Here is a 15,820-nt window from a genome sequence, read left to right as displayed (position 1 = left end):
AAAGACAAACTAACAAGTTCATTCTTCCTGGTAGGAAGGGAATCAAATACTTATTTAATGTGATAAAATGCTGCTAATTCATTTGTTTAAAATCATACAATGTGATTTTCTGGATTTCTTTAACATTCTTTCTTTCACAGTTGAGTTGTACCTACCATGATAATTACAGACTTCTCCACACTTTGTAAGTAAATCAGCGCTGAATTAAATATTCCCCCACTGTATATGAGGTTGTCCCATGAAAAATTTCCCAAATTCTCTATGCAAATGTAAAAGTGTTGTTTTTGGTTTCATACCTGAATTGGATGTTTAACGCAATTTAACTACTAACTAATCCCAACTAACTTCAAAAAATAATAATTTAACAAACACCTCAGTAGTGCCTGTCAATGGAAAAAAAAAACAATCAACAGGTATGAGGCTTTAGAAATCTGAAATTTTTTTTGTGAACGTTTACTTTGGTCTTGGTCACTTTTAGCTTCAGCATCCAGAACCTACTAATCAGGATTTATGCAAAACGAGGACACAGAGAGCTATCTATTGCAGGTGGGGTATTAACTACTTATTTTGACAGAATCTCAATTTACAAATCCTGATCTATCCCTTTAAGCCAAAATCAGCCCATTAGCACAGACGGGGAGGAAAGTGGGCTGGGTTTTATTTTAATTATCACCAGCTTTTTTTCTCTAGTCTCTAATTACGCAGGAGATCAGTTTGAACATTTTTATAGGTAGTTAAGGACTGCTAAGTATTTCCTTGCAGGTTGGGCTCATGCTGAGATCCCGCCATCTAGATGATGAGTGAGACTGGAGTTTACAGTAAATCTGCGCCCATCCATTTCAGCCGCAGCTGTCTTGGCAGGAGCTCAGTGCTGTTTTAGGATGCAGGATGTATATTTCAGTTGCAGCGGGTGAAAAATGGCTCTTGATTTGAGCCGTCAACATCTCCCACAAAAATAAATCAGCCCACTCTTCTTCCCTCTCACACTTAAGGGGGAGTCCTGCTCAGTGTGAGATGATCTAATGCATTTGAATTTAGTGAGAACGAGGCTGCGCTGTGAGGCTGCAGTGGCTGATAATTTATTTATAAAACTGAGTGTGACAGTAAACCGACCAGAGGGAATAATGTCAGCGCATATCTAAATGCATGCAGAAATGACTGCCGCTACACAAATGGAGAAATCTTCTCAAACGTAGATCTGTGTTTGTGTCTGTGCAGCAGCGTTACATAAGTCAGCAGTGCAGGTTTTATGCTGCATTGACAGTACAACTGAATCAAATCCTTTACTCTCAGAGAGTATTGTGCTCATGTGAGAGCATTGATACATATCTGAGCAGACGGACAGGAAGCAGTAAGCTGCTTAGCCCTGCGCTGACTCAGTATCCAAGCTATTTCTCTGCTCCCTATAAGAGAGAAGCTTCAATCAACATTTTTTACCTAGACTCAGCCAGCTGGAATAAATTCTGTTTATTACTTAAGTGGAGATCACCTCAGATCCCAGACCAGCGAAATCAGCTAAGAAGTCATGGAAAGTTAACGACGCTAACGAGGAGAGCTGTGTGTCACCGAGAAGGCATTTACTTTCTTACTGAAACAATATGTCAGCGTTTTAAAGGTGTAACATTGACATTTAATCCATGTTTAAAACTGCCAATAAACCAAATAGCGTTTTATTATATTAAAAGAAACATTCTATACAACTTTTTATGTGAATTTGATTTCTTTATCTCTGCAGCTGCTGTCAAAACTTCAATGATCCACAGCCCTTCAGCGGCTATGATTGGTTCTAAAGGTGCATTGCTAAGCTAATCCAATTTCTGCCCAGCTTCCAGTTACGTGGCGCGTATTCATGGTGCAGTCAAAGGGAGATACCTGCTCAGAATGAAAGGACTACTATTCTGTGTTTTTGCCATCATGATGCTCACACCTGCTCAAGGTAAGCCGGCTTCTTCCCAAAGTCTGGAGGTGTTTCTGCTGCCCTCAGAGGGTCCTCGGCATTGGTGCATGGGGGCGTTTTCAGCAGCAAGGCAGGACCTAGTTGTCTAAGAAGTGTTAAATCCAACAGCCTGTTCTGTGGGAAGCTTTTACAAATGACTGTAGGGATTACATAACAGTCCAACAACTGGATGCCGAAGTTAAAAACACTTTCTGCAGGCTACGTGTGAAAAAAATATTCAATTAACAACTTACGTTAAGTCTGCAGACTAACCTGCATTTGTGTTTGCTTATGATTAAATTGAAAATTAATATTATGATCAATAAAATATCACAAAAAACAAAACATCCACAAGATAAGTAATTTTCATTTTCATGTTTTCTGCAATAATTGCTCCAGAATCAAAACTCATTACCTTCATTATCTGGGGTGCAAAATCTCCTAATGATCATCTTCAGTTTGGAAATGTTGCTTTTCAATATTAAATAAATCCCTGGCTCATCATTAAAGCTTTTCTTCAAATCATTTCTAATGAAAATAAAAAATCAGAAATTGATTTACAAAAGTGTTTGTGGTTAATTTGTGCATAATTTAGCAAAATCTCTTTCATATAAAAATTGTAGACAGAATATTTTAAAAAATCTAAAAACAGATTTGTAAAACAGTTCATCTAAACAATTTATTTGATTTACTGTTGCTCTGATGTTTGCAGAATCAGATAAATAAAAATGCAACAAAAACAAAATTAGACCGAGTCCATGAAAAAAACAAAATGTGTCCTTCCCTCCGACTGAACGCATCTTCATTCGTGTTTAGTCTGTTGGGTTAACTGAGCTAACACTAACGAGATCAGAGCAGATAAGGATTGCGAGTCTCTGAAATACGACAGCTCACACATCTGAAGGCCCTCAGGAAGAGATTAACTAAATCTAAAACTACCTGTGCACTAATGTGCTGTCCACTAACTACATTAATAGAAGTAGTAAACAGACAATTAAGTGGTTTTATTAAATAACACACTTTCAGTGAAGTACCCTGAGGAGGAATAACTGAGGTAGGACTTGCTTATTTTATTTTACAGACAAACTTTCCGTTCATGCCATCTGCTTACTCCATTACCTTCTTGCTAGAAAAAAAACTTGACCAACTAAGGCAAGGTATCCACTTAAAGAAACATGTTCCCCCGTTCCAGACTGCTGCAGAATAAACAAAACATTTCTGAGTGCTAAACAGAATGTGTTGCAATATGGACTAGTTTGGTTTTATGTCCTCTTACAACCCTGCAACACATCCAGAACCACTTCAGTAAGGTGACAACCACGCTTGATGCCTTTCTACTGCAACCTTCATTTAGGGTTCCTACATAAGTTTCCATCCTAATGATTTCCTAGGGGGATTTTTTTTCTGCTGTTTTTCTAAGGTCCGGGGCCTTTCAGTACAAAATACCCACCTTGAAATGTTTAACTAGTCATCGGGTAAGTTCCACTAATCATGAGACAACAAAGCTGAAACGAGTTTGTATTTTAGGAGTGTAGTATAGGGTGGTTTTACTGCTTTTTTCCAACATCTGGACTAATATAAACTGGCTCTGTTAAACTAGCCTAAGATGCACAATAAGATCCTGACATAAATGCAGGTTCTTTAAAGCACATTTTGTGAAGTTTCGTACTTTTACTTTGTTTGTAAAAACACCTAAAATAGCCCTACTTTCAGTGTTTGGCATTTTAACCAGCTCCAGTTTCAAACTGAATTTGAAATTTTCTATAGTTCAAAAAGTGGAGAGAAATAGTTTTTAAATGTTTGTGAGTACATCCTGTTAGTGAGTCACTGACAAATTATAGACACAAACAATCATTTAAACACATGGATGGATGGATAGACAATCATTTAAGTATAATTCAACAAAACAAAAAAAAACCTAAAAAACAATACTTCATGATTAAAAAAAAGTCTGGAAAGTAATTTTTCTACCCTGAACAGAGGGTTCAACTGTGTCAGAACCCTCAGTATGAAGTCACATTCACATTTTTCAGCTGAAAAAAATACATATTTTCTTGCCTTTAACATCAATTGTAATTGAAAAACAAATAGATCTAATGTAGGATCATCATTGCGACTCATTGTGCTCAGGTGAGGAAGAGGAGCAGCTGATGGAGCTGGAGGGACTGGAACCAGAGGAATTGTACCTGGAGTGTTTCCGCTGTGATCTGGGCTTCTGGGACGCCTGCTACACGACAGAAACCAACTGCAGCCGCGGGGACCTCTGCTACACGGGCCGAGGGAAGGCAGGTGTGTGTCTGTCCATCTAAAGGAACAAAGAAACGTGTAAAGGTTAGATTCATAAAGTTTGAATGATGTATGGATTACTCTGACTGCACTTTACCTCGTCTCCTCAGCTGATTCTCTGGAAGTAAAGACGTTGGGCTGTGCGAAGGCCGAGGAGTGTAATGTGAAGACAACGGTGGCGCTTTTTTTAAATAATACAATCTTTGTTATGACCAAATCCTGCTGTGACACCCCTTTCTGCAACTCTGCACAAGAATTACCCATATACACAGTTTTTCATATCACTTTGGCCAGTTTAGCCATCACTCACATCACTAAAGCCTTGGTTGGATAAAAAACATAAATACTTTTATTCAGTTTTGTTGTTGAAAAAACACAATTTATGCAGCTTCAAGCAAAGACACAGCCAGATTTACAAAATGTTTGTACTGAGTAATCAATAAGTAAACACTAGATATAAGTAACACAAACCATGTACATTTATACAGAAATTCCTTCACAAAATAAACAATGTGCTTGAACTGCTTTTTTTACATCAATAAATATCTTATTGTTATTAACATAAAACTCTGTAAACATAAACCTTGTTTGGAAGTGAATCTGTTTTCCCAAGAAAAGCAAACCCCAAACATTTTCTCACTGAACACGGAGCAGAGAAACACAGAAAGGTGTTTGCAGCACTTCCAGAGTCTACCTGCGGTTCAGGAGCTCTCCAGCGGAGGGCAGAAGCTCATCTTTCATGAAGCTCTGCAGATCCACATCTTTGTCCTCCAGGTCAAGACTCAAAAACTTCTGCACCACAGATTGGCATCTGTTGACCACATGCACTTTTTTTTTTGTTGTTGTCTCAGATAAAGTTTCTCAATTCATTTTACATTAAATAAAGTTCAACAAACCTCTTGGCCTGCTCGTCTGATGATGCTTTGTCGATGCGTTTGATGGGTTTTCCTGTTCGGTAATGTTCAGACGCCTTAGACAGAAAACACAGTCCGTCTGTGAGCATGCCTCTGTGTGAGGGAGGGAATGTGTGTGTTTGCATTTCCTGACCTCCATGGCTCTGTGTACAAGGCATGTTGGCAGGCCTGCCAGTGCAGCAATGTTGGCAGCGTAACTGGATTGGCAAATCCCTTCCTTCAGCTGGTACAAAAACACCAACTCATCTCTGTCTACGGCTGTTTCTAAAGTCTAAAGCACAAAAGCAGAAACTAGTTTTAAATTTTACTATTCAACTATTCGGTCAGATGTTTTTGTTTTTTTTAACATCTTAAAATGACAATATTACATTGAAATGCTGCAGTAGACACAGTTGTTTATGCTTTGTTGGTTGTTTTTCCCCCCTACCAGAAAAGACAGCATGCCAGTGGTTGGTAGCAGGCCTAACTGCATCAGACTGTGGAAGTTTGTAGCCAACAGGATGTGAGGAACATCCACCGGAGGCTTTTTCAGCCAAAAAGAGACAGATGCAGCGAGTAGAGACAGCCCATCAACCTGAAGGAGAACATTAATGTTACTGTGAAGCTATTGGCCAAACAGCTCTGTTGTAATTCAATCAAAGCACTTCACATAAACTGCAAATAGCATGTTTATTGACCTGCTGTCAGAAAATCAATTAACAAGACGTTCCTGCCAATAAGCCTGGAGAGACAACATATCTTTCCTTTCTTTTAGTTTAAGTAACAGTCTGTTGGAAAAACTACGTTCCGGTAACTAAATACTAAAAACAGACAATCCCTCCAGATAGAGTGTTTCCTGTTACAGATTTAACAATGGAAACATTTACTTTCATGCTTTCCTATTTGATTCTCTGATCGTGTCAACATATACCAGCATGCATCTCCTAAAAGAAATAAAGCAGTAGCAGCAGCAAAGCTTTATGTCTATCAAGTAAATTCATCTGAAACTTAGAAAAGATTTAACATTGTACAGAAATGCCGTTCCTTCACTGATGCCCCCTGTGGGCTGGATTTACAAACATTGAAATGTTCTGGGACAACAACAAGCTGATGACACAGGTTCTTATTTATCAGGAGACATTTGCTCATATCTGGCACTGTGATGTGACATATAAAACAGAAAAAACATGCAACATCCTTAATCAACATCTTTAAATGTAATCTACCAGAGGTGTGAGTAATAGTTTAACTGTACACTAATGCACTGATTTACACTGATCAGACTCAAAATTCTGTTATTTTTGCATTTCCACAACATTCTGGATGTCTGAGAACAAAACATTTACCTTATTAGGTTTTATTATCATATTTATGCATAATAATAAGACTACTGAAGTTGGCTTCAGCATAAAATATTCTGTGAAAGGTTTTTGTTATATATTTCAAGGGGCATACATGAACTCTTTGCATGTAAACTCTGCATTTGGCCAGTTGGATTGGCCTAGATGCGCTAAATTGAAATAAACTTCAGTCAAAAAAATGCTTAAGCTCAGAGAAAGTGGTGCAGATATGATGATGAAGAGAGAGGGAGAAAAATCAATCAATAATAGGAAACACATTATTTGTCCTGATGCTCTAACATAAATTATTAAACAGTCAATGCTTTATTTCTTCTACAATGGTATTATTTTGTTAATGGGTTTTTGTCAGAGAGGAAATTGCATGCATTTAAGCACCAATCACAGAGATATTTATTTGTGTAGACTGAAGCATTTGCTGCTGTTCTCATTGAGTCTGGTTCTGGTTAATGTTGAAGTCATTGGATTTCTTGCACTGAGTGCTGCAACAATTTTCTTCTTACTGTGTTGGTGCCCTTTCCAAACTCATCGATGAGCACCAATGAGCTGCCAGTGCTGCTGTTAAGAGCCAGGGCCATCTGGAGAAAAAGAGCAACACATTAAAGGAAAACCGCTGTTTCTCTTTGTTCTTTGTACTTACAAAGAACTAAGAACTTTGCTCTAGCTGTAGAAAGAACAACCTGGGTTTATTAAAAACATGTAACAAGTGAAGATTGGGAGCAAATGCACCAGTTTAAATTGTATAAATCCACATGGTTAACAGTGTGTCTATGATGTACCTGGTTAAGATCTATCATAAAGGTGCTGAGGCCCACAGACACAGACTCTCTGCTCTGCATGCGAGTGAAGATCCCGTCCACCAGACCTACCTCTGCCTCTTTAGCCGGCACGTCTGAGCCAATCAGAGCCATGAACACAATCAGACCCACCTGGAAATATGAAACGGCAGGAAGCAGTGACTGCAAGGCCACATGTAGACAAGCATGCTGAAAATGTCACATCGGGTTTTTCATGAAAAGTCTCAGACTCTGAAAACTAGAGTGTAAAATGAAAACAAAATAGTTGTCGCTGCTAATTAGGTTGGAGGGCAATTATTTTATTCACATAAGCCCAGGTTGGCTTGGCTTCTCCTCCTTAATAAACAAAATCATTTGAAAACTATTTTTTGTATTTAATTTATTTGATAACTTCTGGGGTGACAAGAAAACAAAATCCAAAGGGAGTCAAACACTTTTTCACGACACTATTTAACCGAAAAGTAGGCCGGTGACTACATCTTACCATGCAAATGAAAAGTGCCTTGTTTTAGATTTACATTAATTTATGTATTTTTTCAATAACTAAACCAAGATAAAAATCATACATCAGCAGATAGTGCTGGTAGATTATCTGAAATGATCCTAACTTTGGGACTTCAAGTAAAACAGTCTCACATGTAGAAGTTTCATTTAGTAATGCAGTATATAAAATATCTAACTTGGTAAGTTTAACAAAAAATAAGATGAAATTGTTCCTAAAATTTCCCAGTTTTAATATATCAGAGAGCGTTCTAAGTCATGTACTCAGCCACTTATAAAAGCAAAGAATTGAGAAAGGAGCAGACCAACATAAAATAATTAATCACAGTTTTAATTGCACCTTGCTGACATCTTAATGCTTGTTTTTGGCCAGGATCAGACGCTTCTACCTGTTTGAGGAAGATGCTCTTGCCAGATGAGTTTGGACCAGTGATGACCTTGATTCTGCCCTCTGATTCAGAGCTCTGGAAGGAGTTGGCCACAAACACTGGAGAACACAGCTCCAGGAGCGGGTGTCTGGAAAATCAATACGAAGCACAGGAAGAATATCTGGGTCCATCCTGCAAATTAGTCACCATAAGAGTGAGTCGGTACCTTCCCTGTGTTATTGCTATTGTTCTATGTCTGGCGAGCTTGGGTGAGGAGTAGCTGTACTCCTGGGAGGCGCTGCTCATCGCCATCAGGCAGTCCAGCTCAGCCAGGAGATCCAGAACCTATACATTTATTACAGTGAATATTTTAGGCTTAGAAGAGACAAAAAAAGCAGCTATACTTTTTTCAACCATTGCACACAATATTATGGACTGAAAAAGCAAAAGCAGATTAAGCTGTAATAGTGGCACATAACATGGTTGACAACACTGAACGACAAATTCACAAAGCTATTTGTGGACACTAATTCTGTAAAAAGTGGAGTTTGTATATGTCCCTCTAATTCTCAAAAAATGCAAAGAAAGAAGTCCTCTTGACTGTATGATCTTTATGCATGTAGTTGGGGAAAAGTCTGCCTATTTTGATTTCTATCCCAGAGCAAAATGCCTTTGTCTGAAATACTAGAGCTGTTTCCAGCTGAGTGTAAAGAAAAACTAGCTACTACAAGCTGGTGGGAGGTAAGCCGCACGTGGAGAGAAAAATAAAAATGTGACCTTCTGCATAGGCAGCTTTACAAAAAAATGGGGCAAAGATGTCACAGTAACTAAAATAAGTGTTTAAAGTTGTTTTTAAAATCCTATTTTTTGTTGTAAAATCCACAATATAAACCTAATTATTGTGGGACGTTCACAACAGAAAAAGTTCACATGCAGATTATCAAACATGAAGCTTAAATAAACTCAAACGAGACCTGGAATTATATATAAGTGCAAATAAAAGGATGTACTTTCTGTCAAGGCAAAATGTGATCAGCAGATATTGTGAATTAATCTTACAATCTGATACATTTTTAAATGCAATCAATCCTTTTAACTATTGAATGAATAAGTTGGGGGGATAAATTCTTCCCCTGGCTTTAAAGGTCTGCAGTGGCGCACTAAAAGCATCCAAGGCAATTTGAACCAGATTCTTCCCTGATAGAGTCAGATGAGAAGAGCCTCATCAGGTCAACATCTGGAGCTTTCAGCGATCATTTCTACACCTGCTTTGTTTGTAGCTGAGCTGAGAACAACTGTGAGGTGATACACAGCAGGTGCAAATTGCTTGCAGCTGCTTTCACTTGTTTGCACGCAGTTACTGCAATCTGTGATTTAAATCCAAGGCAGAAATAAAGCAGCCCGCACATACAAAACATTTGTAAATATTTATCAGTCTGAGCAAGTGTTTTTATTTCCCAAATTCCCCTCCAGAGTGTTACATTATTTACAGGAATGTTTCTAGAATCCCTATAATAAAACAATATATATTGCTTCTATTACATTAATCTCCAATTTGCCTAACAGTTGACACACAGACTATCCACTAACAATAATGCATCAGCTGAGCTTAAGCCTCCCCTTCAAAATAACATCTGCAATGATCCGTAAAGAAACACATATTACAACTTCTAAAAGGTCTCCAGGTCTGTTTTTGTTATAAAGTGAACAATTTAATTAGATGAAAGCATTAATCACAACAAAGTCCACCCACACGCATTAAAAGCTTTACACTCATGCCAACAACAGTTTTATCACAGTGGGAGTCATTTTGAAAACACTGCAACCTGCTGTTCTGAATGACGCCCACCAACCTGATACAGAGAATTGCTCTTTTCCAGGACGGCACTCTGCAACTGTGTCATCACTGCAGTCTCCATGTCTGAGAAACAAGATATTTACTCTTAGCTGAGCAGAAACCAGAAAACTGTTTGGTGAGGGAATTTAAAAGACCTCTAATGTCACAGTGCAAGTCTCCCAGGAGGCTGTCCAGCTCTCTGGTCCTTTGACTACGGTAGTGCAGCCGGTCGTCTGAGAGGAACTGGCTCATCAAAGCGAGCAGACGCGTAAAATACAATGTTGACAAGTGAGTTAATGTAGAAACCTGACTGGACATTTTGTCACCCCGTTGAGACCACACAGACACACCATGAACTCAAATCCCTCCATTTCAAAATCCTCTTTTTCCACCATGCTGGGCAGTCGAGGCACAGAGAGCAGAAATCCAATCTGGAAGGAGAATTTTACCTTGTTGTATTATGAGTTTTCATAATTAGAGTAATATGAGTTATCGCTGCGTGAGGTGACAAAAAAAATCTTAATATGTGGAAGTATCTGACCAGGGGGAGGTAAATGACACAGCAGGAGGAGATTCGAGAGTCCAGATGTTCAAGCTCTCTTCTGGCAACGTCAGTCAGGAAGTCAGACAGCCCCATCATCCTCCTTTTCTCTGAAAAAAGTAGAGCCAAGACAGAAGCACATAAAGATCCAGCACATGAGAGCTGAATGGGTGAATCTGTGCACATACTCTCATCAATGGCAGGATCAACGTTGGGTTTGACAGTGAAGCGGTTCTCTTCTAAGCTGGCATCAAAATCCACCTACAAAAATATCACTACACTCATTAACATCAACTCTGTCCAGCTTGCAATAACAAAATCCATAAGATCTCAATGAAAGTATAACATTTTATGAGTAGCAATGGAGAATGGATGCAATTTAAGAGGAAAAACTCACAACTCTGTTTATGAGAGCGGCGACGTAGTGAAGATCCTCAGAGAGTTTCTCACTAATCTCCCAAAACAGCTGAATAGATTGAGGGAGGTGCCGCATTGAGTCCCTGATGCACACTGCACTGTATACTGTCTGACATCCAGACAGAAACATATCAATGTGTTTTAGAAGCCACGTCAAACAATAAAGACACATAAAGCTACAGAATAGAGTGGCTCCAACCTTGTAGAGACACTGCCAGTCAGTGACTTTGGTGCTGGAGAGAGTCATGCGACGCAGGACACCCTAACATGTACAGGCATCCATGAAAACTTCCTTTTCTTTTAAGGATATCTTACAATGCTTTACAAAATTATACACAACTCTTCAACCATTTTCACAACTTTTCATGTAACAACCACAAATGTTTGTAACGTCAAAGTGTGAAAAAGTTCAGTGGGTATAAATACTGAGAGGCGTTTAACCCTTGTGTGTGCGAGGACTGAGGCAAACGTACGAGGCCTAGGCAAATGATACAAGTGAAACAGGTGTGGGGTCAGTTGGACCCCATTTGTAAACACAAGGGTGAAAGTAGACAGATTCAAAGTTAGTTACTGGTATGTTTCTGATGTTCCGTAACGAGGCCTGCAGGGTGTTCAGGACGTCCGAGTTTCGAGGTGAAGTAAAGAAACGAATCACTTCCTGTCTTCTGTACAGCACTGCAAGGTCTTGTGTAGGTCGAAGAAACCACTGCCTGTCAGACAAAAGCAAGAAAAATAGTATTTCTTTACACTGAAATATACCAAACAAAAATATTTTGGGGTGACAAAATGTCCAGTCAGGTTGTTCATAATTTTGAAGATAATCATACCTGAATTTGTTTTATTTTGTGCCACTGAAAATATAATTTCTCACCGTAGCAATTTGGATCCAAATTTGCTTTTACATCGGTTCAATATTCCTGTAGTGCACACAAACAAAAATGTATTTATATAAACCGTTTGAAATAAGAGGAAATGACATCAGAAAAGTTCTGCCATCTGAGGCGCTTACCATAGAGACTTAGTCCTTCCTTTTCACCTGACTGCAGTTTGTAGACTGATGGGTGCAGATCCGATTTAAAGATCTGAAGTACACTAGGACAGAAAAAAACACACCGTCACACACAAAGCTAAGCATAATTGAACTGATTTACCGTCCTACTCATTAAAGTAGAATGCATTTATTTTATTTTATTTTATTTAACTGAACTTATAGTGAAAAGAAAGAAATGATAAAGCAGAAAGTATTACAATCAAACACACTTAGAAGAAATTAAATTGACTTATTTTAAAATTGGGTGTTTTTAATGTAAAGTTCTGTATGTTTACCAGTCCATGCTGCATCTCTCTGTTTAAATAACCTGATTTAGATGATGAATAATTTGTCATTACCATGTTAGAAACTAATTGTTCACTAACTTCGATCAGGTGTCTTTCTGTCAGATAAACATGGCGACTACAGAACACTAAAGGCCAGGGTTGAATAACAGATTGTTTCTAAAGCTTAGATTAATTTCAAAGGTACATTTTGAATACTTGCCTGTAGGTGTCCCGGTCGATGTAAACCACTTCTTTACTATAATGAGAAAAAAAGCAGGCAAAAATTTTGACCTCCTTTTATTGAGCCATTTAAATCACTAGTTTTTTTTTTGGCTTAATCAAATGTTATAATCACTCAGAAATTTCTCAGAATAACAGAAAAGCAGCACAAAAGGGTTTAGAACAACAATAAACGGAAACATGGTGTAATATAAAATCTTCTGAAGTAATTTAAATTTACATTGAATTATGAATGAGCTTTACAAATATTTTATTTAATTTATTTCCATAATTTATGAAAATTCTAAAATACCAGGAGATATTAACTCATACAGATGGGTTAAACATACTGGCACGTAATGTTTTGTTTACAGGAACAAAATGGAAGTAAACTGGGATAAAACTCAGAAACATTTTGTCAAAGGGGCAGCTGACTTGAAGTTCCAAGAAACATTTTAAAGGGCCTCATAATGGAAAATAAACAGACACCTTAAGGTGCCTGAGAGTGTGTCCAACTGCATGTTTGTGTGTCTCACAGTGTGTAGGCATGAAATTGCAGGATTGGGACTCCAACAGTGCTGTCTTCCAGTTCCACTCCCACTCTCCTCCTGTCCAGACATTTCAGCAGAGCTCCCACTGCCCTAAGCTTCCCAGCAGGAGAACAGACCTTTTCAAATGCTAGAACATGACTGATTTATAACTGGGCTATAAGGACAGGGTAACATATAGAGATCTGGCTCACCATCAAGGGTGAGTCAAAGGTGATACAGGAGGAAAGATAAGACATTTTGTCCCTCTCTGAAATGCAAGGTGGGAGGAAAGGCAGATGGGCGGAAAGAAGCCTCTGCTTACCGACCTCCAGACCTGCAACATTTAAAAACATGATGAGCAATTTCATGTTTAAAAAATTGCTCATTTCTTTTGGAAAATATGAGCAAAACAATGCTCAAGATAGCATTTTTGGAAAATATTATGCTTTTTTTTTTTTTTTTTTTTTTTTTTTTTTTTTTTTTTTTACAAATCTTTAGCATGAAAGCTTAAGAGGAAGTATGGAGTTTGTGATTGTGTATGTTTTTATTACCAAAGTCAACATATGGATAAGTAACCACCTCGGGTTTATAGTGTGGGTCAGAACCTGAAATCCAAAGCATGAGTTTAGAACAATCCTGATTTACTGACTAGTTTCACCTAGGCCTGCAGCTCCTGATTAGGAAAGCTGGAAAAACAGGGCACAACCGCTTTCACAATCAGTTTTCCACTTATCACATTTACCAGCAACATTGTCAAACATCTCTAATCTCAGTAAGTTCCCTTGACACAGAAACAACTCATCCAACATTGCATTCAAACAAAAATACTTAACATTTTTGTTTTTCACTTGTTATCTGATATTAGTGCTGTTTTTTCAGAGCTCACCAAGTTGCTGCAAATATTGGGTCAAGCAGCGTTCCTGCTTTGCACTGGTTAGGATTATGTGGGGCCTGACCTCCTGAATGACTTCACAACAGGAAAGAGAGATGAGTTGGAGTTTAATAGGAGATGAAACATAAGACGCTGCTTAAAAGATGAAGCTGTAACCTAATTTGCAAGAGTGAAAGGTCTGTTCTTTACCTCTGGACAACAGGTGAAGCTCATAGTTATCAGGAGAATCTACCATATAATGTAAAGACGAGTCTCCACTATCGTAGAAACAAAGGCCCAACTGTCCCCGCTGCACTAAAACACTCAATAAAACCTAGAAATAAAAATGTAAATATCGCAGAGTTTATTCTGATGCTTTTAGAATCAATGCCTCTCTTAGTAAATAGGTCCATCTTACTGCTGCTGTGTCATCTTCCTCCTCTTCATCAAGATTGCTGTCAGGGTCCCTGAAACCTATGGCTCCTCTTGGATCCTCAAGGGTGGCTGCCATTCGTCTGTTTAGAAAGAGCTGAATTAAGGTGATACAGGATGACTCTAAATGCTCCTTTTAAGCATTTAGAGTAAAAATGCTTAAAAGAAGCATTTGTACTCTAAATGTTTGTGTTGGTCATTTAAGTAAAATCTAAGGAAGAGAGGTTAAGATGAAAAGCAAATTACTGGGATGTTTCTGATGTTCCGCTAGGAGGTCTGCGGCGTGATCAGGACGTCCAAGTTTTGAGTTGAAAATTAAAGACAATCACTTTCTGACCCCTGTAGCAACAGGTCACAGAATACCTGTGACAAGACAACAGCAGGAAATGTTACACTAAAATAATAAAGATGAATAAACTCTATAAATACTCAACTTAAGCTGTGTATCCAAACATATTTTCGATCACTGCCCCCCTCTTTGTGTTGTAATTATTTAATTGATTGATGCCTTGTATAGCTACTGAATTATTTTTAATTATTTACATATGTTTTTAAAAAAATCTTCTAATATGTTTTAATAGTAGGTGATAGGAATACGTTAGAAATATTAGTTATATCCCTACATTATGAGTGCAGGTCTTATTTGTAAGTTCAGTAAAAAGTCTGGACTTGACTTGATCAGCTGTAGTTCTGAACCGTAAAGTACCTAAAATTGCCAAACCTGAACTGAATTACCGTGAAGTCAGAATTGTTTCAGCACCGTTTGAGATTTGTAAAACATTTAATCTGACTGAAAAATTATCATACTAATGCATAACTCCACTCTTTGAAAATATAAAGTAAAAAAAAAAAAAGATTCTGTATAAATACCCTTTACCCAACCACTATCTATGAACGAGAGCCGGTAGCAAGTAAGCTAGCTCGTCTTAGCTAGGTCACAAATGTTTTTTCTTTCCTCACTAAGTCAAACCGTGTTTATTTACATACCTACTTCAGTCTTATGTCCTGAATGAAAATAACTTTAAACTTTTCCATACGCCTCTTACACCAGTTGTTATATTATTTCGAAGAAAGTTTTTATATGTGGTCAAAATCCGAATATTCAATGTGCCTTTTCTCTCGCGAGCCTTTTCGCTCATTTTGTTGCCGTGGCAACAACGCTCTCCCCATCCCCGTCTAAAAAATATTTAATGCCTCTGGCAGCAGTTGGTGCTTCTGTTTTTTTTAATAAATTTACAAAATATTCACATAAACTTAAAGTATTTTGAGACTGTTATTTATATTCATTAAGGTTTTAGTCACATGCTGTTTTGGTGAACGTATTTGCATCAATTCTCAGTCTAAAATGGTCTAAAAAGGACAGACAAAGAAGTAGAAGGTGAATTTCACTCTCTGTTCTCCAATTTCGAAGCTTTTATTCTCTTTGCACAATTTTTTAACACATAAAAAATATCCAGACTATGTCCAATAAGAGAAATCTGTGTAAATCATTTAGTATAACAATAGCGATTCAGACA

General features: G+C 37.9%; 2 protein-coding genes across 5 annotated transcripts; one reads left to right on the top strand and one right to left on the bottom strand.

Moving 5' to 3' along the window:
• The first annotated feature begins 6 nt into the window (after window positions 1-6).
• On the top strand, window positions 7-4,798 carry LOC106963870 (sperm acrosome membrane-associated protein 4-like). Its single transcript, XM_015059019.1, has 3 exons — window positions 7-1,936; window positions 4,067-4,225; window positions 4,333-4,798. The coding sequence occupies exons 1-3, from the start codon at window positions 1,882-1,884 to the stop codon at window positions 4,554-4,556; spliced, it is 438 nt and encodes a 145-aa protein (XP_014914505.1). The 5' UTR covers window positions 7-1,881; the 3' UTR covers window positions 4,557-4,798.
• Window positions 4,640-15,588, bottom strand: msh5 (mutS homolog 5). Of its 4 annotated transcripts, XM_015059005.1 has the most exons (27): window positions 15,291-15,588; window positions 14,550-14,666; window positions 14,290-14,386; window positions 14,082-14,205; window positions 13,887-13,967; window positions 13,552-13,605; window positions 13,213-13,334; window positions 13,007-13,116; window positions 12,472-12,507; window positions 11,944-12,026; window positions 11,806-11,851; window positions 11,506-11,644; window positions 11,134-11,196; window positions 10,915-11,043; window positions 10,706-10,778; window positions 10,518-10,627; window positions 10,327-10,407; window positions 10,132-10,219; window positions 9,993-10,060; window positions 8,366-8,484; window positions 8,161-8,287; window positions 7,253-7,402; window positions 6,977-7,051; window positions 5,564-5,710; window positions 5,270-5,407; window positions 5,119-5,192; window positions 4,640-5,033 (listed from the first exon to the last, which is right to left on the bottom strand). In XM_015059005.1, exons 3-27 carry the CDS (start codon window positions 14,380-14,382, stop codon window positions 4,913-4,915), a joined length of 2,451 nt encoding a protein of 816 aa, XP_014914491.1. In that variant the 5' UTR covers window positions 14,383-14,386; window positions 14,550-14,666; window positions 15,291-15,588; the 3' UTR covers window positions 4,640-4,912. The 4 variants fall into 4 exon arrangements, with proteins under 4 accessions (XP_014914491.1, XP_014914493.1, XP_014914492.1 ...); XM_015059007.1 differs by lacking the exon at window positions 13,552-13,605; XM_015059006.1 differs by lacking the exon at window positions 14,550-14,666.
• Window positions 15,589-15,820: the final 232 nt, after the last annotated feature.

The sequence above is a fragment of the Poecilia latipinna genome, unplaced genomic scaffold, assembly GCF_001443285.1.
Source record: "Poecilia latipinna isolate Pla-1442-1.1 unplaced genomic scaffold, P_latipinna-1.0 Scaffold1591, whole genome shotgun sequence".
Taxonomy (NCBI): Eukaryota; Metazoa; Chordata; class Actinopteri; order Cyprinodontiformes; family Poeciliidae; genus Poecilia; species Poecilia latipinna.
The sequence above is the reverse complement of the archived record's forward strand: the minus strand, read 5'-3'. Positions and strand labels throughout refer to the sequence as shown.

Bases quoted from the DNA above. Each gene is read 5' to 3' on its own strand.
- LOC106963870 (XM_015059019.1), top strand. From the start codon at position 1,882: ATGAAAGGACTACTATTCTGTGTTTTTGCCATCATGATGCTCACACCT. The intron at 1,937-4,066 runs GTAAGCCGGCTT...CATTGTGCTCAG, and splicing joins GATGCTCACACCTGCTCAAG to GTGAGGAAGAGGAGCAGCTG. The intron at 4,226-4,332 runs GTGTGTGTCTGT...TCGTCTCCTCAG, and splicing joins CACGGGCCGAGGGAAGGCAG to CTGATTCTCTGGAAGTAAAG.
- msh5 (XM_015059005.1), bottom strand. From the start codon at position 14,382: ATGGCAGCCACCCTTGAGGATCCAAGAGGAGCCATAGGTTTCAGGGAC. The intron at 13,968-14,081 runs GTAAAGAACAGA...CCTGTTGTGAAG, and splicing joins GCTTCACCTGTTGTCCAGAG to TCATTCAGGAGGTCAGGCCC. The intron at 10,220-10,326 runs GTGTGTCTGTGT...TTGATGAGCCAG, and splicing joins TGGAGGGATTTGAGTTCATG to TTCCTCTCAGACGACCGGCT.